This window comes from Hypomesus nipponensis, chromosome 18 (genome assembly GCF_054491055.1).
Source record: "Hypomesus nipponensis isolate SF chromosome 18, ASM5449105v1, whole genome shotgun sequence".
Classification (NCBI taxonomy): domain Eukaryota; kingdom Metazoa; phylum Chordata; class Actinopteri; order Osmeriformes; family Osmeridae; genus Hypomesus; species Hypomesus nipponensis.
Window position 1 is genome coordinate 11,226,292 of NC_140378.1, and position 24,782 is coordinate 11,251,073.

At 41.9% G+C, this 24,782-nt stretch overlaps 4 protein-coding genes across 6 annotated transcripts in view; 1 reads left to right on the forward strand and 3 right to left on the reverse strand.

Moving 5' to 3' along the window:
- Window positions 1–369: 369 nt before the first annotated feature.
- Window positions 370–1,885, reverse strand: spmip11 (sperm microtubule inner protein 11). Its single transcript, XM_084680000.1, has 4 exons — window positions 1,667–1,885; window positions 1,157–1,330; window positions 903–1,041; window positions 370–820 (listed from the first exon to the last, which is right to left on the reverse strand). The coding sequence occupies exons 1-4, from the start codon at window positions 1,752–1,754 to the stop codon at window positions 772–774; spliced, it is 450 nt and encodes a 149-aa protein (XP_084536126.1). The 5' UTR covers window positions 1,755–1,885; the 3' UTR covers window positions 370–771.
- A 1,429-nt stretch (window positions 1,886–3,314) lies between these two features.
- Window positions 3,315–12,293, forward strand: g6pd (glucose-6-phosphate dehydrogenase). 3 transcript variants are annotated; one of them, XM_084679806.1, is made up of 13 exons: window positions 3,315–3,446; window positions 4,949–5,070; window positions 8,236–8,273; window positions 8,395–8,503; window positions 8,590–8,807; window positions 9,095–9,253; window positions 9,429–9,554; window positions 9,760–9,853; window positions 9,995–10,181; window positions 10,325–10,560; window positions 10,636–10,712; window positions 10,920–11,012; window positions 11,130–12,293. In XM_084679806.1, the coding sequence occupies exons 1-13, from the start codon at window positions 3,425–3,427 to the stop codon at window positions 11,218–11,220; spliced, it is 1,572 nt and encodes a 523-aa protein (XP_084535932.1). In that variant the 5' UTR covers window positions 3,315–3,424; the 3' UTR covers window positions 11,221–12,293. The 3 variants fall into 3 exon arrangements, with proteins under 3 accessions (XP_084535932.1, XP_084535933.1, XP_084535930.1); XM_084679807.1 differs by lacking the exon at window positions 3,315–3,446 and adding an exon at window positions 3,474–3,621; XM_084679804.1 differs by lacking the exon at window positions 3,315–3,446 and adding an exon at window positions 4,227–4,245.
- Window positions 12,294–12,978: 685 nt separating this feature from the next.
- Window positions 12,979–16,875, reverse strand: LOC146252092 (glycerol-3-phosphate dehydrogenase [NAD(+)], cytoplasmic). Its single transcript, XM_084680129.1, has 8 exons — window positions 16,695–16,875; window positions 15,765–15,942; window positions 15,243–15,383; window positions 14,777–14,915; window positions 14,450–14,562; window positions 14,134–14,370; window positions 13,924–14,030; window positions 12,979–13,637 (listed from the first exon to the last, which is right to left on the reverse strand). The coding sequence occupies exons 1-8, from the start codon at window positions 16,736–16,738 to the stop codon at window positions 13,541–13,543; spliced, it is 1,056 nt and encodes a 351-aa protein (XP_084536255.1). The 5' UTR covers window positions 16,739–16,875; the 3' UTR covers window positions 12,979–13,540.
- Window positions 16,876–17,505: 630 nt separating this feature from the next.
- LOC146252093 (acid-sensing ion channel 1-like) overlaps window positions 17,506–24,782 on the reverse strand; it is a 35,689-nt gene continuing 28,412 nt past the window's right edge. The window contains exons 4-11 of the mRNA XM_084680128.1: window positions 21,138–21,288; window positions 20,811–20,938; window positions 20,530–20,680; window positions 20,355–20,411; window positions 19,929–20,082; window positions 19,722–19,813; window positions 19,557–19,636; window positions 17,506–19,426 (exon numbers count right to left, since the gene is read on the reverse strand). Of these exons, the coding sequence (XP_084536254.1) occupies window positions 19,307–19,426; window positions 19,557–19,636; window positions 19,722–19,813; window positions 19,929–20,082; window positions 20,355–20,411; window positions 20,530–20,680; window positions 20,811–20,938; window positions 21,138–21,288 (933 nt within the window). The 3' untranslated portion in view covers window positions 17,506–19,306. The remainder of the gene's footprint in view (window positions 19,427–19,556; window positions 19,637–19,721; window positions 19,814–19,928; window positions 20,083–20,354; window positions 20,412–20,529; window positions 20,681–20,810; window positions 20,939–21,137; window positions 21,289–24,782) is intronic.

Below are 24,782 nucleotides of genomic sequence, written 5' to 3' on the forward strand. Positions count from 1 at the left end.
AGCAATCTGTTGCCATGTAGGTAGCCAGGATCATGCTGAATCATTGTCAGTGTCCTTTTTTTGTTGTTGTTCATGTACACTGTAAAGCTGATACTGTTGCGGTGCAGGTCCAGACGCCTGGTTACAGCTGAATCCTCTAAATCTTTTAAACCTTCAGTGAGATTGGTGTGTGTGCCGAATGGCTCACTCAATAACCCTGTAACAGGTGACAGCCTACCTGCCTGGAGCTGTTGTGTCATATATTATTACATTTACACAGGGATATCTTGGTCTCATTCAAGTGTATTCTAAGTTAATATATTTCACCTTATCACACAAATTGCATTAAGCAAAGTTTAGTTTTTATTTTCTTAACATTCATATAGACCACTTACAACAGTAACTCTTCTAGTATTGGCAGCCTATTGGTGCAGTGTCTGAAATAAGATGGAGATCAGTCTTTATAGAGTGAACTTAAACACACACACCACACACCTGTTTAAGCTCTACACGCCATTCAGTCTTACTGCCAAGAAAGTATTGGAACTATCATCGGGTCGATGATTAGTACAAAGTTAGTATTACCATTTCATATCTCTACAGACAGCCAACAGCATAGTTGGAAAATAATTGAGTTACATATACAGTAAGTACAGTATACAGATTTTTTTAAATATGCTCAAACATAATAATAAAACCTGAGTATTTCTTATTACTTTTTAGTTTAATTATCAGAAACAAATGATTGCATCTGCTTATGTGTATGAGTGTGTGTTTGTGTGCATATGTGTGTTAGTATAAGCTGAACTCCCGGTCCGTCATTGACATCTCTTTCACAAACCTGAGAGAGAAACATGTTCAAGTTAGAGCCGGACACCAGCGTTTACTGATAAAAGAATGGCATGATATAAAAATGGCCCTACTTTGTCATCTCGCTGTTCTTTCGAGGGAATCGTTTAACATGTGCCCAGGATTCCTGCATCCTTCCTTGGCCATCGTTAGAGTTCCACCACCCATATTGCTGGTTGTCTGTCACTGGCACTGAGTACAACTGGTTTGGGGCTAGTGAAGAGAGACTCGAGCTGATCACTATGCCCTCTACTGATCCTTGGGAGGTTGATTTCCACCCAGTGTATACGTATGTAGTTTATAACATTAAAATGCAGCTTGGTCTTACATCTTGGTGTCTGTATCCGCCTAAGCATCTCTCTGTATCGCTCCTGGCTTCCACGATGAATGTCTTGGCTATAGGGAGAAGGCTGCTTGTAGATCGTGCATATATCAGTGCATTTATAGGATTCCCTCTGGATTTGAGTTGGGGGTTTTGCCCAGCCCCTTGAATCAACCTCATCTATTGAGAGAGAACAGCAACACTATTACAGTAGTCACATTAAAATCAACCTCATCTATTGAGAGAGAACAGCAACACTATTACAGTAGTCAGCTACATTAAAATTAGTTAGTACTGTACGCGTCCTATAACGATATCGTCGGCAGCACAAATAACATATATGGAATTGTTACTGGAAAAATAGATTCGCTAACCTATAGTTATTACAGTTATTTCTAACTAGGCTAGAAACTAGCTAGAACAGTACTAGGGCTAGCTACTGTACAGCACTGTAGAACAGTATTATTAGCTAGCTACTGTCAATGATAGTACTGTACTAGTACAGCGCTCACTCACCATGGGAAGCAGTCGTTCTAGGATTCACTAACATCTTATCCCTAATGGAATTTTGATACCCCAAATTTGTTATTCCAAAGAAAGCCATTATTTTCTGAAACTGCCAAAAGCTGTCCAGGCCAGGGATATATACACTTGAGAAAGCAAGCAAGCCCTAGCACTAGCTAGTTAGAGCTAGCTAAATAAATCACAACTAATGTTTTAGATGAAACCATGGTAACAAGCACCGCCCCATCCTTTTGTGAAAAAGTGGTGCTCAAGCGTAAACTCAAATCCAGGGATTTTTAAAATGTATTGCTAGTTTAAACCCGGGAGGTTATTATCTCGAATAATTTTAAATGTATATACAATGTTATTTTCTCTATACAGGAGAACTAAAGACTAGAGAACTAAAAAATGTACATACTTAGGGGAAAGTTTCAACGAAAGCAACAAACGAAAAAACATTTCTGTTGAGCTACAGTTTCTTTTCATTTGTTAATTTTGCACCATCCATAAGTAAGCAATACGGTTCAAGACCGAGGTAGTTTCATATTCCACATTCGACATTCGTCTCACATTAGGAAGACTCGAGTCTTCCTAATGTGCAAAGGAGATCTCCTTTGCAGCGTCGGGTTAGGGACCAGATGAACACTAAACCGTCCAATTTAGAAAATGTATGTGTTTCATTCTATTTATATGGATATAAAACTATGTATTTTAACAATATCGGGTCTGCTTCCATACCCTTTACCTTTTCAATAACGTTTTCAACAAAATAGACATCGCTAATCTCTGAAAATAGCATGAAATCCTTGATAAAATTGATATTTTTTTTATAATTGTGATAACAAATCTCAAATTTACACCAGATTATTCTAATAATGTCTACTCTACGTCCAAATCTTTTACTTTTTCAATAACATTTTCAAAACAATGCTAGACAATTGATAATCTCTGAAAAATATCAGGAAATCTTTGATAAGATGAATAACTTTTTCAAAATTGTGATAAAAAAATCTCAAATATACACCAGATTATTCTAATAATCTCTGGCCTACTTCCACACCCTTTCATTTTTCAATTGCGTTTTCAAAACAATGCTAGAAAATTGGTAATCTCTGAAAAATATCATGAAATCTTCGATAAGATTAATAACTTTTTCACAACTGTGATAAAAAAAATCTCAAATATACACCAGATTATTCTAATAATGTCTGGCCTACTTCCACACCCTTTACTTTTTCAAAACAACGCTACAAAATTGCTAATCTCTGAAAATATCATGATTCCTCGATCAGATTTATAATGAATGTGAGACGAATATCGAATGTCGAATATGAATCTAACTTCACCTCGGTTCTGTTACGGAAAGCGATTCCAGCTGCTTATAAAAGGTGCATTCGACTTCATGCAGCACCGGCGCTGCCTGCCTGCCTGCCGCCGCCTGGCTGGAAGTAGCCAATGACATTCTCAGCTTCAAGGCAGCCGGCTGCATGCTTGGTGTTGAGTCGGTCTAAGATATTAGTATGTAGGCAGCTGGCTAGAGTACACTTTTTCTAAATGTCGGGAATTAGATGATATAGCTGCAATTATTAGTAATTAGTAAATTATTACCAATCCTGATTGGTAAGGATTTACGATTTACCCAGAGTCTCTCTACATGGCTCGTGTTTATACAGTGTGTAACCACGCCCTTCCTTGGGTTCGGTCACAGATAAGCCTCTCTGGTTGGTTTCACAAGCCTCAGAAAACGTGACGTAGTTTGAGCCGACAGTGATGGGAAGTCGAGCGAGTGCTGGTGAGTTCCTTGCTAAACCAATACAATTACAGAATTGTGCCATGTCATTTTAACAGGGAAGAAGCAAATGGTTTTCAAGAGATGCGATAGTTAGGCTACAGATTAAGTTTACCTATCACTTATTGACTATCACTCATCTAGCTCTGAATTTTTTTGTCTCCCGAGAACGTCTGATGTAAGTAGCTCGAGGTGAATGATGTTAAATAAAGAAGATATTTGGTTGTTGACTACTACAGTTAAAGCCACCCACTGTAAGCTGTAAACGCTAGCCTAACTTGCTAACTAATTGGTTGGCAACATGGATTTGCTGCATGCAGGTCATGTTGTCATTTGATAGCTTGGTTATGGTTCTAGCGCAAGTTATTGATACCTATAGCTTCTTAGACTAGTTAATATAGGGTATCTACAGTGAGTTTTTAGGTCAACTTTAGACGTTTTGAAAGTACCAAGGACAGAGACTACATCAGACTCCACGTACGGGATCGGTAACTGCATTATAGCTAGCCATGGCTGTGGTTAGCCGAATGTGTCCTGCAGTATGTCAGTTCCAACGCGCGGTTTAGCCTTTTAAATAGGGGATTGGGTTGAGGATTTTGCTAATAACATTATACGAGTGCGTGTGTGTACGTGCCTATTTTTGTGACTGCAAATGTCCATCTAATAGAAGTGCACGTGTGGCTTCTGTCAAACTTCTCACTTCATTGTGTTGGGTTGTTTATTCCCTGGGGCATCTCGTGTTGCTGTCTGATTCTTTGCATGTTCCAAGAGAGACCCGTGATTGTTGTACAACAAAAAACCGGTATGAATACTGTAAAAAGTAAATGCTTGCTGTGAGTGATGTCTTGTGTTAAGTAATATGTTAGTTATAAATAGACCTAGATCGTCATATTATAGTTAGATGTGTTATTTTACTGGTGTGAAAGAGGCTGCAATAATCGTGTAATTATTCGTTTCGATAAAGTGATTATGACTGAGCCGTACATTTTTACCTAAGGTCGCCAGCTCTCTTGGGCAAACCTGAACAAAGTAGCTACAATAAGGAACCAGTGTATTATACCAGAAGTGTTACGCAAATGATTACATCAAAAACGCTTCCTGAAAACGTAACCGTAGATGTGTGTACATAATGTGCCACAATAGATGTCTAAACTTTTAAAGACTTTTAATTGACACAGGTAGGCTTAGTCATATTTGGCACTGGGGTATGTAAGTTTAGAGACTTGTGTGTCTTGTTTTTCTTGGGAGTGGAAAAAACACTTCCTTATTGTTATAGCCAGTGCAGTGGGGTTGAAGTTGCTAGTTTGCATAAGAAGGTATGTTTTTATTCTTTGGAAAGCATGAAGTAAATTGACAAGTCAAAGTGTATGGATTTTGGGGTGTGCTAAAAAAGTAGTAAAAAAAGTGTAGCGGTTAGTAAATGGTTGAATGCCCAGTCATGCGAATGTTGATGCTCTTGGTATTACTAATTGTAACCAACAGTGTGCCTTCTCCCTTTCTCCTAGAGAACATGAGTGCCTTTCCCCTTTCTCGCTCGGAGGTGTTTGGGGAGCTGAGGAAAGAGCTGCATGAGGATGAGGAGTTCCGGCAGTCTGATGCTCACATCTTCATCATCATGGGAGCATCGGTAATAGAGGGAAAGGGAGGATGACTTGATAGTCACACTATTCAAGTTCATTATATACTTTCTAAAACATTGTAATTCTTTTGAGAGTATGTAATTTATGTTTTGACTCAGTCAGGTCAGCAGTTTTGAAGAAGTGAGGAACTACCCTATATTAGTTAACAGGTTAAGTGGTTGAGTCTTATGAAATAGTGGAAGTAATGAAATGCAGTAAATGCACAATAATTTAGAGCAGGCTCAACAATCTTAGCTGTAGCCTTTTGGGTACTGGGATTATATGTTCTTCCATATCTTTCTTTTTTATGCACACAGTCATTTAACCGAGTCATTGTGGCTATTTCTGTGCATGAGTGAACTGTACACACTGTATGATAAGTCCTGATTAGAAAATAATTGTTTGAAGAGGAAGGATTTTGCACCTCTGAGGCAGTTTGAGGAAATGTGGAAACTGTGTTGAGACACTAAACAGCAATCTTGTGAAACTATGCAACATCAAATCATTTGAGCCCTTGGGAGCCTGGCCTTGAGACAGAGAACATCGTCAAGGTCCTTGTCGTTGGTTAGCCAATTATGGTGACCACATACTGTTGGACAATCATAATGAGGACAGCTTGTAGATTGGCCAGTCATATTGAACGTTTTGTTTGTAACACAGTAAATGTAATTTCTCACAGCATGGAGAAATGCCAAGTCCACTGTGCTGAGCCACGTCATTCTGAAGTAGCGTTTATTTTGTTATTTCCTTCTTTAAAATGATCTAGAACCTATCCCTCCTCACATATTTTTTTCTTCTATTGGCCCTGCAAAAACCTTCCCTGTGAGTTGACAAACTTGTGATCTACCTTCTCACTGTATTGTTCTTGAGTGAAAAGAGTGGAGTAAGAGCTGAATAGTGCTAAGTCACTGTCTGTCAGCATTTTTCTTTCAGTACAGAGGAAAGTGAGAGGGAAAGGCATGATCATACACCCTGTGCTAGGTGTGTCCATGTCATTTTAAGGGAAATAAACTATTTGCCAAGATAAAACAGTGTACAAAAGTTATTGGCTTGTACGCGATGCTGTGGTTCTTGGCTGTATCTTGCACTTTCTTTGACACTGTGGATCAGCTGAACACCACCTCACTAAACATATCATTTATATTTATTCATTTAGCAGACGCTTTTATCCAAAGCGACTTCCAAGAGAGAGTTTTACAAAAGTGCATAGGTCACTGATCATAACAACGAGATAGCCTCAAACATTGCGGGTAGCCAAAACAACATGAACCTCAAAGTGCAAGAGTGTACCTGTAGAAAAGCAAGCAACAATAATATATTTCACAGCAAATCATTCCTAAGTACCGTTGTACTCCCGGAACAAGTGTCTTGAGCCTTTTCTTGAGGTGGGGAGACAGTCAGTGTCTCTGATGGAGGTGGGGAGTTGATTCCACCATTGGGGGGCCAGACAGGAGGAATTGATTCCACCATTGGGGGGCCAGACAGGAAAAGAGCGTGTGTTGGGACCGGGCACTCTTGAGTGGTGGGACCACCAGACGGTTGTCAGAAGAGGACTGTAGGTGGCGGGTGGGGGGTGTAAGGCTGGAGGAGACACCTGATGTAGTCAGGTGCAGTCCTGTTCACCGCTCGGAAGGTCAGCACCAGGGGCTTGAATCTGATACGGGCCGTGTTGGGTAGCCAGTGGAGGGAGATGGGAGCGTCTGGGTAGATTGTAGACCAGGCGAGCCGCTGTGTTCTGAATCCTCTGGAGAGGGCGGGTTGTGCATGCTGGGAGTTGCAGAAGTCCAACATGACCTGACACATTTGTTTCACCAGTGGGCTTGAATACATATTGGCTAATACATTTGCTTTGGCACACTGTACCAGAAAGGAATTTCTGGTGAGAGCTGTAGCCTTTATTGTCTTACTATACGAAATTATTGTTCTGCAAACCACCTGGGCCCTAAATGGAAGCCATATTGTATTTTATCATGACAAAAGTGTACAGTACCATGAACAAAAACAAGATGTAGAGAGATTTGGCACGTTCCTGTTTGAGAGGCAGTGTCACCATAATCCATCATGCATGTCATGCAGTGGGGCCACCCTCTGACCTCAATGATTCACTAAAGGTGATCATTACATACCTAATTGTGGAAGCTAAATGATTGTTCAGTAACTTTTATGATTCACTGGTACAGAAGGCAACGTCATCTGGGTGAGAGGAACACAAATTAGCTTCCTAATTGTCCAAGGTTTACATTTACATGAGAAATACCTAAGCATATCACCCATTATAAATGGCTTTCACTGGAATATGCTGCAGTGTGGGAGTGTGGTGGCAGATAAAACAAAGTTTGATGATAACATACCGGATCATCTCAGATTTTAACTTCCTTCTCACTGACTGTATGACTATGCAGTACTGCAGAGTAAACAGAAATTCTAGGGCGGCTCTTCTACCGAGCAAGTTTAATGCCAGCAACAATCATTTTTACAAGAAGACAACATTTAACATGAAAATGATCTGAATAATGTCATTTGATGTAATTATACTGTATAGACATGGGTCTGTTACACTCTGCCTCCAGTACTGTATAGACATGGGGCTGTTACACTCTGCCTCCAGTACTGTATAGACATGGGGCTGTTACACTCTGCCTCCAGTACTGTATAGACATGGGGCTGTTACACTCTGTCTCCAGTACTGTATAGACATGGAGCTGTTACACTCTGCCTCCAGTACTGTATAGACATGGGGCTGTTACACTCTGCCTCCAGTACTGTATAGACATGGGGCTGTTACACTCTGCCTCCAGTACTGTATAGACATGGGGCTGTTACACTCTGCCTCCAGTACTGTATAGACATGGGGCTGTTACACTCTGCCTCCAGTACTGTATAGACATGGGGCTGTTACACTCTGTCTCCAGTACTGTATAGACATGGGGTTGTTACACTCTGCCTCCAGCTTCTGGTGTGTCTCTGTGGACAGGGAGCTGTGCCAGGATTACACTTGTGCTGGGTAACAGCTAACAAGGCCAAAGCCGCCTACACAGCACCATCTGCAGGCTTGTTTATCTGACCGCTACAAAATTGAAAACGGAATTAATTCTACATACAGCATAGCCCTATACCGTATGTTTTCAGTGGCTGTTTTATGGTAACATATCGTTATTTGTATCTTTTTCTAGGGGGATCTAGCCAAGAAGAAAATCTATCCAACTCTATGGTGAGAATGTGAAGCTGGAGCAATGTTTAATCCTTCATGTAGCAGAACTTATGTTCAGAATGGGGAAAATGGCAAACAATAATGAGTCCCTTTTCTGTCCGCTCCTTCTCTGTGCTCCCAGGTGGCTGTTCAGAGATGGCCTCCTCCCTGAACAGACTTTTTTTGTTGGTTTTGCTCGCTCTGAACTGACAGTGGATTCCATTAAGACCGCCTGCTTGCCCTACCTAAAGGTAACATGTTCACCCCGAACAGAGGGGTGAAGAGCGTACAGCACAGGGCGGTATCCTTCATCTGTCCTCTCCTCTCCGCGTCCTAGGTGGCAGACACTGAGGTGGAGCGTCTGGCCGCGTTCTTCAGCCGTAACTCCTACGTGAGCGGGAAGTACGCAGACGAGAGCTCCTTCGCCAATCTTCACACCCACCTGCTGTCTCTGCCAGGGGGAGCGGACGCCAACCGCCTCTTCTACCTGGCCCTGCCGCCCAGCGTCTACCACGACGTCAGCCAGAACATCAGACACCACTGCATGAGCGCCAAGTCAGTATGTCCCTCAAGGAGGGGACCTCTGTCTCAGCCAGGGATCTGCTCTGCCTGCCCTGTTTGTCTATCCCTGCTCTGCCTGAATGTCTGTGATTACATCATGAACGTAAAGCTGTCATGAGGACAATGTCGGGAGGCTTGGTGAACTGCAATCTGATAAATGGTTTTATGTGTAACTGGTGAGGGAGTCTGCCATTTCATAGCTCCTGTTTGTGATGCGTAAAGGGCTGTTCAAGCAGTGTTGTTTACATTGTTAATCTGCCTGTGCTTTGTGTGATGTGTAGAGGCTGGAACAGGGTGATTGTGGAGAAGCCGTTTGGGCGAGATCTGCAGAGCTCTGAGGAGCTGTCCACCCACCTCTCCTCCCTCTTCACTGAGGACCAGATCTACCGGATAGACCACTACCTGGGCAAGGAAATGGTGCAGAACCTCATGGTCCTCAGGTGCACTTACTAGAGATCTTCCTTGCTCCCAGCTTGTTCTGGCACAGTTCTTGATTGACCTAAGACAAGACTCAACGTTGTGAATACTCCCTGTCACCAACAGCCGAATCTCTTTCCTAATGTCTGTGTCAGTCAGGCTAATGCCACTTGCATTGTGGTGTGCTGGTTTTTCCAGGTTTGGAAATCGGATATTTGGGCCAATCTGGAACAGGGACAATATTGCCTGTGTCGTCCTCACCTTTAAAGAACCCTTTGGAACTCAAGGCCGGGGCGGCTACTTTGATGACTTTGGCATCATCCGGTGAGGATACAAACATAGTTAGACTAACAAATCAGTTAAGCTTACTTTGGAAGATAAGCAGTACAGTAGCTTTTGATGTATGTACTACATATTCTGATAGCTGTAACCATTAATTATTTCGTTAAAAAAAAAATATATACACACACTCATTGTCCCTTTTTCTCTGTACCTGTGCCTCCGTTTCTCCTCTTTTGTCACTGCACAGTGATGTCATGCAGAACCACTTGCTCCAGATGCTCTGTCTCGTTGCCATGGAAAAACCAGCCTCTACAAGCTCTGATGATGTCAGGGATGAAAAGGTGCCAAAACATCACTCATTGAGCCGAAACGCCTCAAATTAAGACGTTGAGTCATCTATTATTTACATTATATACGATGGAAATAGGTTACCACTATCTTGTAAAAAATCTAATTTCCTTGCCTACGTACGCCCTCTGCAGGTTAAGGTGCTTAAATGTATAGCCCCACCGACAATGTCTGATGTGGTTTTGGGCCAGTATGCCGGCGACCCAGAGGGGGAAGGGGATGCTAAGCTGGGTTACCTTGACGATCCCACTGTCCCCAAAGGCTCCACTCAGGCCACTTTTGCCACAGTTGTGCTCTACGTACATAATGAGCGCTGGGATGGTGAGAGAGGCTTCTGTCCGTCTCATTTGAATGTCTCTATCATCAGCACTATATAGCAGGGCTTTTTACTTTCTTTCCTTTTTACATCCTAGCTATTCTTTAGATCCCATCAACGTTCTCGCTCTGTTCTATCCCTTCGGCAGGTGTTCCTTTCATCCTGCGCTGTGGGAAGGCGTTAAACGAGAGGAAGGCAGAGGTCCGGCTGCAGTTCACTGACGTGCCAGGGGACATCTTTGGGGCTCAGTGTCGTAGGAATGAGCTGGTGATGCGTGTTCAGCCAAACGAAGCTGTCTATGCCAAGATGATGAGTAAGAAACCAGGAGTGTACTTCCACCCTGAGGAGACTGAGCTGGACCTGACCTACAAAAGCAGATACAAGGTCAGATGCTGGCTTTATACTTTTTCACATGGCTAGCTTGTTTCAGATAATCACACTGTATTTTTCTCTCCTCAGGATGTCAAGCTGCCAGACGCTTATGAAAGACTTATTTTGGATGTCTTCTGTGGGAGCCAGATGCACTTTGTTCGCAGGTGTGTATCTCTCCACATCTCCCATCTCTGCATAACCTAAGCCTTACACCTGCCATAAACTTTGTCCCCAAGAGCTAGTGTGTGCAAACATAATTGTGCATTATAGTCTTCTCCACTAGATGGTGCCACATGTCGTTTTTTTCTCTCATGGATCCAGATGATCCAGTTTTGAGATAGTCATGACTTATACTGCTTGTGTTTTCTCAGTGATGAGCTGAGGGAAGCTTGGAGGATCTTTACACCTCTCCTTCATCACATAGACAAAGAGAAAACTCCCCCAATTGCCTATAGATATGGAAGGTAAGAATTCATTTCAAAATGTGCCTGCTTTCTCTAAACATATCCTTTTGTCACTTTTCTGTGTAAATGTCTACTTTGTCAATTTGTAATCATTGAATGCATTTATTTTGTCTCAAGTCGTGGCCCGGTTGAAGCAGATGAACTCTCCAAGAGGGTTGGATTCCGGTATGAAGGAACATACAAATGGGTCAACCCTCACAGACTGTGAAATGGGATGAAAGAAGGAGAGAAGGATGTGAAAAGTGTCATGTTCCAATTCTCTTAAATGTCTGAGTCAGGGGGTGTTACAACTATGTTGACTTCTCTCAGCTACTGTTAGGAAAGAGACTTGGAAATGTATGGAAAGGAAGCTGTTTGAAAGGAAGCTGTTTTGAAGTATAGGAACATTGCCAAAGTCTCAGGTACTTCAGTAATCATTTGTGCAGTGGCCTGTCTGGAGACAGTTTCACATGCTTTCACAGATTTGTTTCATTAGTGACTGAAAACATCCGAGTACGTCAGTCCAACATTATGAACTCATTAAATTAGTTGTAGCATATGATTCTTAATCAGAGCTTTGTCTTTTAAGGTCCATGCGAAAGCCAGTTGGGACCAAACCTGAAGTGATAGGGAACAAAATACAATTCCACACTGGACCTTTTGTAATGTAGATTAAATATTGTTGGAATGGTGTGGCATCAGGGCTTAACCCGTCTGGAGTGGAAAACAGAAGTTATTTAACCAGTGGGGAACAAAATGGGAACAGGAGCAATACTGTACATTCTCACACATACCCATCACACATTTTAAACATGTATAACATGGAGAACAAAACCAGTAACCTGCTAATGGCAGTTTTTGACAGGTCACAGCTACAATTACATGACTGTAATACTCAGTGCACTGAAGGCATTTACTATCATTTTGCTTCTGCTGTTTTGAAACAAGAATCTTGATAACAATGATGCTTACTGTTGGAAGTCTGACAACAGGGTTGCTGAATATATTTGGTGTTAATCTTTTGCACTCTCCTATTCTTTTCCAATCACCTATTGCAGCATTGAATTGTAACAGGCTTTAGTGTGCTTTAACATAAGAATACATCTTGTTCTGAAAGATTACTTTTGAGTTACATTCCTTTTGTTTACATTTTTCTTGGATCCAGACTTATTTAAGTTACTATGTCTACCACAGGGTCACCAGAGGATACCATCTTAAAATGACATTGTGTACTGAACAAATATTCTCCTGTAAAATTGCCATTTCCAAAACCTGCAATAAAAGTCTTATTTTGACCATTCATCACTGAAAAGTATATTGAGTTTACAGCTCTAAAACTTAAAAGCTTGATGTGTAAGATGAACTTTCAGTTTTGCAGTTTTTTTTTTTTTTTTACATTAGAGTTCATGATGTGTAATAAAGCTTAGCTTTCACTTGCTTCTCAAAGACTTGCCATTTATTTGTAAAGTTCTTTGGAATTATATTATGATCAGAACTGTAATGACAAAGCCTTTCTTTTTTGCTAAACCACTACAGCAGGGCTTGATCTTTTATATGGTTGCAAACCTCTCCGCCAAAGAATCACCCTTTGTCCCAGCATTTCACATGCTGTTTGTCTAGTCCCGCCTACCCAGCTAAGGTAGTAGCTAAAGCTGTAGCAACTGTAATCTTTGAATGTCTATAGTTAGAAAGCAGAGATTATGACTTGAGAAACAGCTGTGTAAACTGCTGGTCTTCATTGTCTCCTTTGTCTCAGTACTAGTCAGCTCCAGGTTTCATGTTGCTTCTGTTCCATGGAGCTGATGCATTGACAGCTTGAAATGGCAACAGTTCATTTGGAAAGCATGCGTTACGATGCTGGGATTCAACAGTAATAGCTTGCTGTATCTGTACACCGAGACCATGCTACCCTAAAGTAGGATTGGCTACCTTCCTGATCATATGGGGACATGGTAAGCAGACCATTGAAGAGGACTGGCACTTGATGTCAGAGTTAATCATTTACTGCAAAGGCAATGTTACTTTTCACAAACTGTTTTACACACAAGCCACGGGTTATAGTGTTCACAGAAGGAATTTAAGAGGAGGTATTTGGTTTCACAAACCATAAAACTGCCAATACTTTTTTTAGCAATGTGACAGTTTAAGGCACTTGCATTGTCAACAGTTGCTATGCTAATTTATAAATGCTTACAGTACAAGTCAAGACAATTCCCACTCAGAATTAAAATACTTATAACAGCAAATATTAGACAAATCAGATAAAAACGACTAACTAGTTAAAAGGAATTGCCATTAGATACAGAGAGGACATATTCCTTGGACGGTAAGAAAAACAATGTGCGTGTTCAGCCTAAGTCGTTTTTAAAAATTCAGATTTGAAAAAGAATTATAAAGGAAGTGGTATTTCACACCACTACTCTAATGCAGTCTTATAGCAACTTACTATTACAAGGGAGTCTACTTTCTGCATCCGAGCCGTGATGTGAGTAGCTTTATCAGTCTGTTTTTAAAAAGAATGATCCTCCATTTTAAAGGCACTTAGTCATTTACATATGCTCTGGGTGGTTCTGCAAGCAGCTGATGAACTCTGAGACAGGTCGCCCCTGGAAGCATATCTGGTACACAGCATCGAACAGGGGGAACCTGGAAATAGAAACAAGAGGAGGGGGGCTTAATTTGTCTTGTAAGTTTCCCAAACCCCTGGCAGCAAACCCAATTGAAACAGGTTTGTTACAAAAAAATATTTTATAAAAAATGTGTTGTAGTTCCATTCTCTGAACAGTTTCTGTGGTTTGAGTCAATATTTTTCAGTGGGGAGGACCATGATCAACTTCATACTAAATAGACATTTAAGGTGTCTGCTGTTTAATGCATTTACTGACTTCACCCGCAGTTAAACACCCATTTTTGCTCTTAAAGCTGTTCTTACTTATCAACCAGGTTTTTGCTCTTTAGGATGAGATGGACTTCTGCTGCTGTTGCTGGTCCCTGGAGCTTCTGCCCGTTTAACATCTCTTTCTCCAGCTCTTCAATTGACTGAAGGAAACAAACAAACAAACGCCTTACTATTACCAGCCTCTAAAAACCACGTACTCAATTATTCAAATCCCCCCGTGTCACCACCTCCTTAGATACTCACCTTTCCTGTCTTTGCAAACGCTTCAGCCACCTTGCGGTTGCGACCTCCATAGCAGGTTGTGATGAGGTCAGCGACTCCACAGCTCTCCAGAAAGGTTGCCGAGGAAACAGGCCCAGCGGTGCAGAATATGCGAGCAAAGGCGATCATCTCCATCAGGCCTAACCGGATTACTGCTGCCTTAGTGTTGTCCCCGAAGCCCAGACCGTCACAGAAGCCTGCACCCACGGCCACAATGTTCTGACGACCCAAGACAGGAAGTCAATAGACCAACAGTAAAGGTAACAATAACTTCCATCAACTAGTGCTCACTGCCTACCTTAAGGGCTCCACAGATCTCCACCACATCAGACTCCTCCACCACTGTGACCCGGAAGTTTTTGGTCTGCAAGAGCTCTTTCAACAAAGCCCCATTGTTCTTATTCTTACATCCTGGAGAGAGAGAAGTAGAGACACAATTACAAATATTAACATCTTTGAAATATCCTACACTTTGTTGTCAAGTATGATCTCATTAGAAATCATTTTATGGGCTGAGATCGGTAACCTTTGGATACGAACACGTCTTGTGTTCTATCACACCATGAAAAAGACAACTACTGTAGGTAATAATTGATCAAAGCATGATGTAATAGCAATGACTAACCGATTGTGGTCTCACAGAACTTCTCGTCTGCGACCTCGTTGGCTATGTTGGCACCCATCAGCACACTCATAGCGATCCCTAGTTTGTCTTGGATCACTTCAGAGATGAGCTTCAGTCCATCAGGCCCCTCGTCTACACCCTAAACAAGAACACACAAAACAATAGCTGGGATTTAAAACATAATATGGACATCAAGCTGGTTAAACCTTTATCACACAAGATGTAGATCCAAAAGTCAGTTCTGTGATTATTGACAATATGTGAACTAAATAGGACAGTGTTTCTAAAAGAACTAATCAAAGTATAATCATATTAACTGGCACAAGTGTTTGTTTTAATCTGAGCCTGAATTGAAAGAAAACAACAAAATGGTGGTCTTTGGCTCAGTGGGTGCAGCATTGTGAAATGACTGGACAAGGTCACTTGATCCAAGCTCCATGGAGAAGAAAGCTATTCTCAGAAAAACCTTGATGAGGGAAATCCCCAGTGCATCACTCTTGATCTTGCCCTTCATGGTGTCACACACTCGCCCTATGAACTGGTGAGGGATGACAAACACCAGGATGTCTGCTTCGTTGCTGGCCTCCACCAGGTCAGGAACAGCCAACTGGAGAGGGAGGAGGAGACAGTCAGGAGTCTGCTCTGGGCTACCACATTGCATCAGACTGCTCCTTACTGAGTGTGTGTGAGCAGAATTGGGGGTTTACAGAACACATAGGCCTAAATTTCACACAGGCCTTACTAATATAGTCCTGCCTGGTAAACTTCCTCTTAGATTCATTCTGGGTTACTGGGAGTCACATGAACAGCTGACTGCGCAGTGCACATACTAAAAGGACACATTTCCTGATCTGAACATATACTGGACTACTAAGTCCAGCAGTAAATTGCTACTCCCAATCTGCAACACGTGTCTCACATGAGCAGTTAAAATAATAAGTTAGCTAGTATTACAACCAAATCTGTGCAATAAGTTGATTCTGCATACCACATTGGGTGGAAGTTTGCGTCCAGGGAGGTACTTGACATTCTCATGGTCAGTGTTGATGATCTCAGTCAGTTTCCGTCCATCAATCATCTCCTCAAAAACCCACATCTTCACTGTGTTGTCAAAATTGGGGTTTTGAGAAGCATTTGCACCAATGATCTTGGCAATGGCAGAGCCCCTAGGTGGGGTGGAAAAATAATACTATCAATATTATCACAATCGAAATCATTCAATTCATGTCAATTATAATAATAGACCACCCAAGTAAAAACTACAAATATAGATACTTAAGCCTAACTTGTTTAGCAGCCTTTTGTTTATCAACTGCTGTGAAACTCGGACATAACTATTTTGCCAACTCCCCATAATATGTCAAAGCTTCCAAAATGTGCAAATGTTGATGGGGGATAAAAAACTATACCAAATTCTTCAAATAATGTCTGTGGCTTTAAGGAATTTATAATTGCACGCTTTAAATCACCTGTTTAAAGCTGCAAGTGCTGCATAACGTCAGTCAATGCTAACTACAATCCCTGCGCTTGCCGCTTAAAACTATCATGGCTAGCCAGCTACAAAGGCCAGAGCCTACAAATAAACCTTTTAGCAAGCGAGGGATACATCATAATATGAAAGCAGCATCTCATTCTGGCACTCCATGCATACGTGACTTATCAAACTGTCAGTGCCAACAAACACAAATAGCAAGCTACCACTACTAGCAGGCATCAATAATATACATGTGCTGTTCTGTGGAAATGGGATATATGCGGGCAGAATTATTAGCTTACTGAATGGCTGGCAAGCTCGCTGCCTACAGTAGATACAGCTTCAGTACATAATATGACTCGCTAGCTAGCTAGGTGCTACCACCAGCTAGCCATTTGGCACAGCATGAGCCAAAATGATTAAAAAAACAAAAATTCTGCTTACCAATTGCCAGAGCCAATAATGCAGATTTTCTTAGGACTTGCCATTGAAATGCTTGGTGATCCAACCTCTCACAGTTCTTGTTATCGTAGTGGCGACAACGTGGAGACAGTGCAATGCGAGCCAGTAAGAAATCTATTACGCACACTTCAACTTCATACACAGACAGCGACTTGCACTGTCTGGAGAGCGGGCCGCTTCATTGGTTTGTCAGAGGGGAGACACAGCCACGCCCACTTTGGAGCCACCATTAGTAGGCAAGTAGGGTCAGTCGAATGAAAGTTACTCGGGCAAATGTTTCCATGTGAGCGGTCACAGACAGTGTCTGAGGAACTTGGTAGACTTGTCACAATTGATGAGGATAACTGAAAACGTGAATATTTCAATGTGTTCTTTAAACTCAATAATTCTATCCTGGTGAAGTGGTCGGCATGCTAACATTTCTACAATGTGTGTGCGTATATAAAATGGTTCAATCATTTTCAGCAAATACTCCCCAGTAGCATTGGTACCAAATTAAAACAACATTAAATTCTAATGTTCCACGCTGTGACAAGCACATTCTCAACATCAAGTAGCTATTTTTAAATGAACAACTCGGAAATGCTCAAACTATAGAGTCCTTGTGCAAAAAATCTGACTTACAGGCAGTTTTTATCCACTATAATGGTACATTCAGCAATTTCAGCAATTCCCTTCCTCTTCAAGCTGTTAGATGTGTCAATCTGCAAAGCTTTGGATCATCAGGCCTGGTCACATGCATCGTATTAAAGGGGGAAAGTGTCAACATTGCTTACAAAAAATATCCACAAAGTTCAATTTACTGTTTACTTTATTGTTGAATTTTCAATAAATAAAACATCTGAAACATTTAAACTGGTAGGCACAGTATTCATAGAAAAAAACAAATCACATATACTTAGATAGCCTACACACTTAGATCAACAACAATAGGTACAGCATGATATTATGGAAACGTTATCCTTGCAATATTTTATTTACATTAGATTTACAACTTGATGGTACTAATTGTGCTTGATAATTACTCTACACGGCCACACACTGTAGAGCTCCATCCAGCATGACAGCATGAGGCATGAGAGAAATGAGACTGATTTATCATGTTAACACCTCCAATGGTCACGTCCATGATTTGGTGCTTTCTATGGGCCTATTTGAGGAGAGTGGTTTTGACTATTTTAATACAAATGCACATGAATGGGAACTGGCATAATTTTGACCACCACCACGACACACACACACACATCATCCACACACCAGAAAAAAATATATGCCCACAACAGATAACCAAGCCATAAACAGACAGACAGACAAGATGTAACATAGACAAAAATGCCAATTTACTGCACATAAATAGTTTAAACATTATCATGGCATAGCTACATGCAACCTGGTGGTCGGAGCCCTGAAGTTATCATGGAACATTCAACTAAACAAAACAGTCATGTTACTATTGTTTTTTGTCCCACTACTACTACACAGCCAAGGATAAACACTGTCTTGACCTGGTTCTCAGGCAATAGCTTCATGTAGTCCACATGTACTGTATGTCAAATTACATTCTCAATGCATTATACTTTGGATCCTTACATACTGTAGTGATGTGGAGAGTCATTATCAAGCAGACTAGTCCTACTCTGTGCTACATGGTGCTACAGAAAACCAATCCTTCAATAGTAGGACTTACGCATGTCTTTTTTAAACAGTCATAATTTCATTAGGCCTACAGTACGTTCACATAAGAGTTCAGATAAAAGACTAAATGAATGTTACATAGTTGTATTATTGTCTGTTAATGTAATTGTGTAATCTTTTAAAGCTTGTAAATACTGATCTAAATTCTTAACTATTCAATTTCTTTCCTCAATCCCTTCTGATTGGTTCAGCAGGTGAAGTCTTCAGGGTTGCTCCGCCCTGTGTGATGAGGTAGCGCATTGGCAGAATATGGGGGTGGTGGATGAGTGTGGTAAGGGACAGACTGATATAGGGTTGGTATAGATTGTCAGTAGGAGTTGAAATGGGTAATTGGTGGAAAAAACAAACAAATCATGGGGCAGTAAAACAAAAAAGGAAAAGGACAAGTTAATGTAGAACGTGTGAAAACAACCAAAACAGCGGATGGGACATACAGTAGGGTCATACTACTTAAAAAGGCAACTAATCACACTTTTTTGTTTTCTCTTTTAAACCGCAGCTCAGACTTGATAGATGAATTTGTACATATAGTAATGATTGATAGGATAGACACATTTCCCAAGCTGATATACTGTACCATAATACAACACCACATCACCACACATCTATCTGTTCTAATTTGTTTATGAAAAACTATAGGAAGATCAAATGGCGATTGTCAGAACATTAGCCATCATAGTCTGAGGGTGGTGTGTGGATCATTAGCTTCAGGGCCTCCTGGTCCCCTGAACACTAACCCTATGAGAAGGAATGAGCTCCAGCCCCTATACACACACTCATGAGCCATGCCAAGTTTCTTGTCTGGAGAATACTTTCTCATTGACTAAAACAGCCTGGCTTTGTGCTCATGGAAACCTTCCTTTTACATATTAAGAGGTGGGGTGTGGCTGCCCCCCTTCTTAGTGAAAGTTACTGACGTGACACTTTACATCATCCAGGCTCAGGACTGTCCCCTGGTCGTTGTTGTTGTTGTGCTTGTGCTTCTTATCAGAGCACCGGCAGAGCCTGTACTTCATCACCTGAAAGAATGGACACACACACATCATGAATAATTGACTAGTGTTCACACACTAGTCTGAGGTATGAGGGAAGGTCCAAATGGTTAAGACAAAAAGTCACTCCTTGTAATGACCATGTAAAAAGGTTCACCTCATAAATGTAGTCAAACAGCTCCAGAATAGTGAGGATACTGGCACCAATAAAGAGGCCCATCTGACCGCCAATGTCACCTTGAAAAGGATATACAGGCTTTATGGACAGTAAGGTAATTTTACAAAAAATCTGTCATACATAGACTGAACTGACATACTGTACCTAAAAGTCCAGCTACTTCATAGGCCTTCTTTTGCTCAATCGTCTCATAGTTTAGAGCCTCAAAGAAGATATCCAGAACTAGGATATTGTCACTATGCAGAGAGGACCAAAAGAGTAAAGGGGATGAGATGTCATGTAAAATGTCAAGACGTTTTCTGTCTTGTATGGCATCCCTGTCTTACGGTATACTTTAACAAGTGGACTCACGCTATATACTGCTCTGACTTGTTGTACTTCTTAGCCAGGTACTTGGCAGAGGCCTTGCTGGGGATTTTGACAAAGGACAGCTCCTTGCTGAATCGAGTCATGTTGCATGGGGTCTCACACACGCAGAAGTCGTTGTCTCTCTCTACTAGGAAGTCTGGGGGAAAAAGAGCGTTGTCACAGCATCCGTTGTTCCCGTCTGTCTCCAGTCCACTCGTGACATGTGGTTACATTTCAAGTGAAGTAAACCCCTTCAAGAGGAACCACTCTGCATAGTCATGTGTTTCATGATGATCACTGATGTAACTGCCATACACTCAAAAACAGAACGTGTGTACATTTTTAAGTAAACTGTTAGTGTGTTTTATGTGCTGTGGTGAACTGGCATTGCCTGCAGTTTTTGTGTAAATGTGAATATTTCTTTCTTACCGAGCGCAGGATCAGCACATTCTTTATAAAGCTCAGGGGTGCAGTATGGGGCATCTCCTACATGGCAAACAATACCAAAATAAATCAGTTTATCACACAAAAGTTGCATACTTTAAAAACTGCACACTTTCTTGCACACATAATGTTTTTCTAGTTTGGCCTCAGAGTCTCTTACCAGGCATATGCACCATGCGACAGTTGCAGTTCTCCACCAGGTAGCGCGTCTCACAGTCGATGCGGCATGCTGTGATGCTGTATGTGTCAAAGAAGTCTGAATCCAGAGGAGTCACTTTACAGTCGCCCCAGGGAGGAGGCAGGTATATCAACTGAAACACACAATCACACATTCATACAACCCTAGACTCTACTTGAATTCTGAATACCTTTCAATTACACTGACCTTCAGTCACCTCTCCTCTCTAATCTATGATCAAATAAAATGTTCCAAGAACTTACCCGCTGCTCCTGGCAGGATACAAATGTTTGGAACCCAGGTGCCACTCCAAAGCCCAGCTGGTCGATGAAGGAAGGCTCGTCCTGACTGTGGATCTGAACTTTGACACCAGCCTCAAACGAAGTCTCATCTGGGGAGTGGAGAACAGAGGCTCATTGCACCACACATACATGGGTTATTTAACTAACGAGAGCACTCAATCGCACAAACTGAGAGAGGGGTAGGTCTGTGGGATTGAACAACAGAAAAGTGTCAGCTGGGTAATGGACTGCATGCATAGAGAGACTGACAGAAGAGACAGCTGAATAAACAGTGTTGGGTTCTCTCACCTGTCTCTCCCCACACCGGAAGATATTCATCCTGCTGAATGTCCAGCATGAGCTCCAGCCCATTACCCATACCCCCCTTGGTGGTGATGAGTGGAGAGTGACCATCCCCCCCTGCGTTAAAGGTGTAACATTTCCCATAGCGAGTGAAGACCTGAGGAGACACATCAGAATAAAGAAAAACATTGGCTCCGAGGTGGTTACTCATCTCAAATGTAAATGCTGCATGTCCTTTTTTATCCTTCTCATCCCTTAACCCATGATGATGTGATTCTTAACTATAATTCTCCACTGGGTGTCAGTGTTAGTCTAGGCTGGAGTTGTGGACTTGGCTCCAACCCTAAGAGGAGAGTGTGTGTGTGTGTGTGGGGGGGGGGGTTGGTCCTGGGTTTAGGGTTAAACAAAAGGTGCACTCAGGTGAAGATGAACATCCTGTCACAAGCTCTTATAAAAGCCTGCCGTTACTATGGAGACATAGCATCTCTTCTAAGAGCTGCACTCTCTTCTGTAAACAAAAATGTTTCTGACCAACATTTAGAGAGCACTCACAATCTGTTTGGATTTGCTGGTGTGATTATTTCACCAGTGTCCGATTCTGTAGACTTTCAGTTGCGCAGCAGTCCTAGTAGTTCGTTTCTATATTATGTGATTTTTCATCAGCCATGATGTCTCTAAAAGCTGGAAACAATCTAAATGGGGATGCTATGATCAACATGTACATCTAGTCACGACAGATTCATCTTTGATTGGCACATTACCCCCATCACCATGCACCATGGGATGTGTGATCTGAGTCATGCAGCCCATCCAGGGAGAAGGATACAGCGGAGAGAAGGAGAGCTCCGGAGGGATGGAGGGAGGGGTATGTGTATGTGTGTGTGAGAGCGTGGTAAAGAGAAAAATAAATGGATATAGGTAAAAGTGAAGAGGTAGAAATGGAGAGTTTGGTTGCTGCTGCTCGAAGCGAGCTATTGCTCAGTGTTATGGCACATCATGACATATGTGTGATTAGAGAGAAGCAGCGAGCGGTGTGGCTGCAGACAGAGTTTAGGCTCTGCCAAGGGTAGCTGTATATCTCAGCCATTCATCACCCACAGTCAGAGGGAGGGGGGGTCTGTGGGCAGGCCTGCTGGTCATGGCCTTCCTCCGTACTATGGCTGCTTCCTCTGGGAACAACTAAGCACGACTCTCACAGTCAAATGGATTATGATGACTTTGTTATCGCTCTCATTTTCAGTCCAAAGAAAATTATTATGAGTCTGTCTCAATTAGATTGAGGATTAGGTTCTAATGAGTTTTCTTGCCCATAACCTCCAGCCTTCCTCTCTTCGAATTGACAGCTTCCTCTTCTCTATTCATCAGACAATTTTTTACAGGTTTTTCCTCCTCTTCCATCCATACCTAACAGCATCCATCACTTGCTCATTTTCTCATCACTAATGTAACTGTGATTGGCATTGTCACAGTCACAGGATAAAGAACCTCATGGCAGAGCTATGTGCCTGCTCTTCATAAATACATAATATTTGAAAGCGTGACATACAAGATCATGCACTTTGTCTACTTTCTAAAAATATCAGAATCAATAAATTAATATTATGTCTGTCAGCGCTTGAATACATGCCACATACAGTATGTTTAACATTTGTACTGTTACTGATTTATTCATGAAGTGTGTTTTTGTGTAGCTGTTTTTACAGTCACAGTTGGAACCTGGGTGATGTTCTGTGATAGCATGGAGCAGGGCTGAATGGACAGAGAGAGGTATGGCTATGCCTTAGCTCACTATGGCGACACATCCTTCTCCAGCCCTCATCAGAAAGGGCTCAGTGTTCTAGAGAGACTTTCAAAAGCAAAGGTGTGAAGAAAAGGGATGGAAACATGGAAGTTTATTTGTGGGGCACCGAGCAGCGTGGCTCCTGTTGCTTTCTACCAGGGTAGTTATCATCTTAATGAACCTGGGTGGTGCAGCTTCTCCCCCTCTTCCTCTTTAAATCACTTTCTTTCCCTTACTCTCTCACATGCTCTCTCTCTCTCTCTCTCTCTCTCTCTCTCTCTCTCTCTCTCTCTCTCTCTCTCTCTCTCTCTCTGTCTCTCTCTCTCTCTCTCTCTCTCTCTCTCTCTCGGTGCAACTCTGTCTTTGTGTAAGTCCCTCTCTTTCTTCCTCTCTCTCTTGTTGGCACTTCACTGAAGTGACTACTTTGCAAAATAATCAATCCTCTTTTGCCAGCCCCAAACATCAAATGCACATCTTAAGGAGTTTGCCCAGGCTATAATCTTCAGAGCTCTCCAATCAATCAAACTGTCACTCACAGTGAGTTTCCCACCATAGGAAAGCACTCAGCACTCTCCAGAAAATGAATATGCAAGTCGCTGTGTATGTTGCTCGTAACCACCCCAGCATGTAAAACAACCCCTAAATCACAGGTCCATACACATTGTCCCATACCCGTAAGGCAGGTCTAATAAACCCCTGCAATCTCTAAGCTGTTAAAGAATCCTCAGCGGGGTGAATACAATCCATTAGTGCTCTGTTGTTTTACAGCTGATCCAAGACATAAAACAATGCCTGTGAAGTGCAAACACTCGCCCAGTTGTTATGTTGGCCTCCTTAACCCAGTAGCACAGTGAAGGATGTTTAAAAGCCGCCGCAGCTATACGACATGGTCGACTGTGCTGCTGTTCCAATCTTCCTTTTAGAAAATCATTGTATCAACGTTCTTTTAATTTCATAAATTCTCTTTCCTTCATGCCCAACCTTGAAGCATTCCCAAAACCTTTATGAAGTTCGGCACACACCAGTGTTGGCTGAATGTTGTGGAGGAGAGCGATTACACTGCAAAAGCTTACTGAGTCCAATCAGTGATGTCAGAAAAGAGGTAACAGCAAGAGAAGTGCAACTCAGCCACTGTCTCTCCTCTGGTGTCACTTCTGTCCTGATATTGACCGTTTCAGGGAAGCGCTGACTCACCAAGCTAATGACAAGCTCTGGATCAAATTGAAGGACCATACCAAAGAGAAAACTTTGAAGTCCCTAGTTTGGGGATGGTGTGCATGTGTTGTGTGCATGTCTGTGTGTGTGTGATTTCATGTGTGATGTATTTGTGTGTGCTTGTGTCAAATGGGGTTTGAAAGCATTGTAATGAGTCTGAATAACAATGGCCAGTTGTCAAAATTGGTCAGCATACCAAAGTAGCAGTTCTGTAGAAAAGATAGAAAAGATACAAAACACTAGACACAATTTTAGTCAAAATATATAAATGTCAGATACAGATATTTAATGTCATACATCAAAGTAATATACGTTGAAACATTAGTCTTTGTTCACAGTCTAGACTTTCTTAGTTGTCATTGCGTCCTTGTGGTGTTTGAATAACAGCCAGTATTGTCCAGAGGTCATAGCTAGAATAATGAGAAAGAATTGATCACCCAATAACATCCACTTTCAAAGTCTTTAGTGTGAAGTAGCACCTTGAGCCCTCGCAGGCTGTGGACGGGCTCTGTAATGATCTGTTTATGGGCTGGGACAGCTAGTCCTCAGGCATCATTGGCAATGAAGGAGAGGAGGAGCGGGCCACTTGCACTCTTCCACCTTAGCCTGTAGGCACATGAGATTTCATCACCTGAAATTTCAGTTAAAAGCTAATA

What these genes read in the sequence shown, in the direction of transcription:
- spmip11 (XM_084680000.1), bottom strand. Translation starts at nt 1,754, where the DNA reads ATGGCTTTCTTTGGAATAACAAATTTGGGGTATCAAAATTCCATTAGG. An exon ending in GCGGATACAGACACCAAGAT is followed by an intron (nt 1,042 to 1,156) that starts GTAAGACCAAGC and finishes TCTCTTCACTAG; the next exon opens with CCCCAAACCAGTTGTACTCA. An exon ending in AAGAACAGCGAGATGACAAA is followed by an intron (nt 821 to 902) that starts GTAGGGCCATTT and finishes TTTCTCTCTCAG; the next exon opens with GTTTGTGAAAGAGATGTCAA.
- g6pd (XM_084679806.1), top strand. Translation starts at nt 3,425, where the DNA reads ATGGGAAGTCGAGCGAGTGCTG. An exon ending in GGGAAGTCGAGCGAGTGCTG is followed by an intron (nt 3,447 to 4,948) that starts GTGAGTTCCTTG and finishes CCTTTCTCCTAG; the next exon opens with AGAACATGAGTGCCTTTCCC. An exon ending in CAGAACCTCATGGTCCTCAG is followed by an intron (nt 9,254 to 9,428) that starts GTGCACTTACTA and finishes TGGTTTTTCCAG; the next exon opens with GTTTGGAAATCGGATATTTG.
- LOC146252092 (XM_084680129.1), bottom strand. Translation starts at nt 16,738, where the DNA reads ATGGCAAGTCCTAAGAAAATCTGCATTATTGGCTCTGGCAATTG. An exon ending in TGGGGATTTCCCTCATCAAG is followed by an intron (nt 14,916 to 15,242) that starts GTTTTTCTGAGA and finishes GTTCTTGTTTAG; the next exon opens with GGTGTAGACGAGGGGCCTGA. An exon ending in AGATCTGTGGAGCCCTTAAG is followed by an intron (nt 14,371 to 14,449) that starts GTAGGCAGTGAG and finishes TTGGGTCGTCAG; the next exon opens with AACATTGTGGCCGTGGGTGC.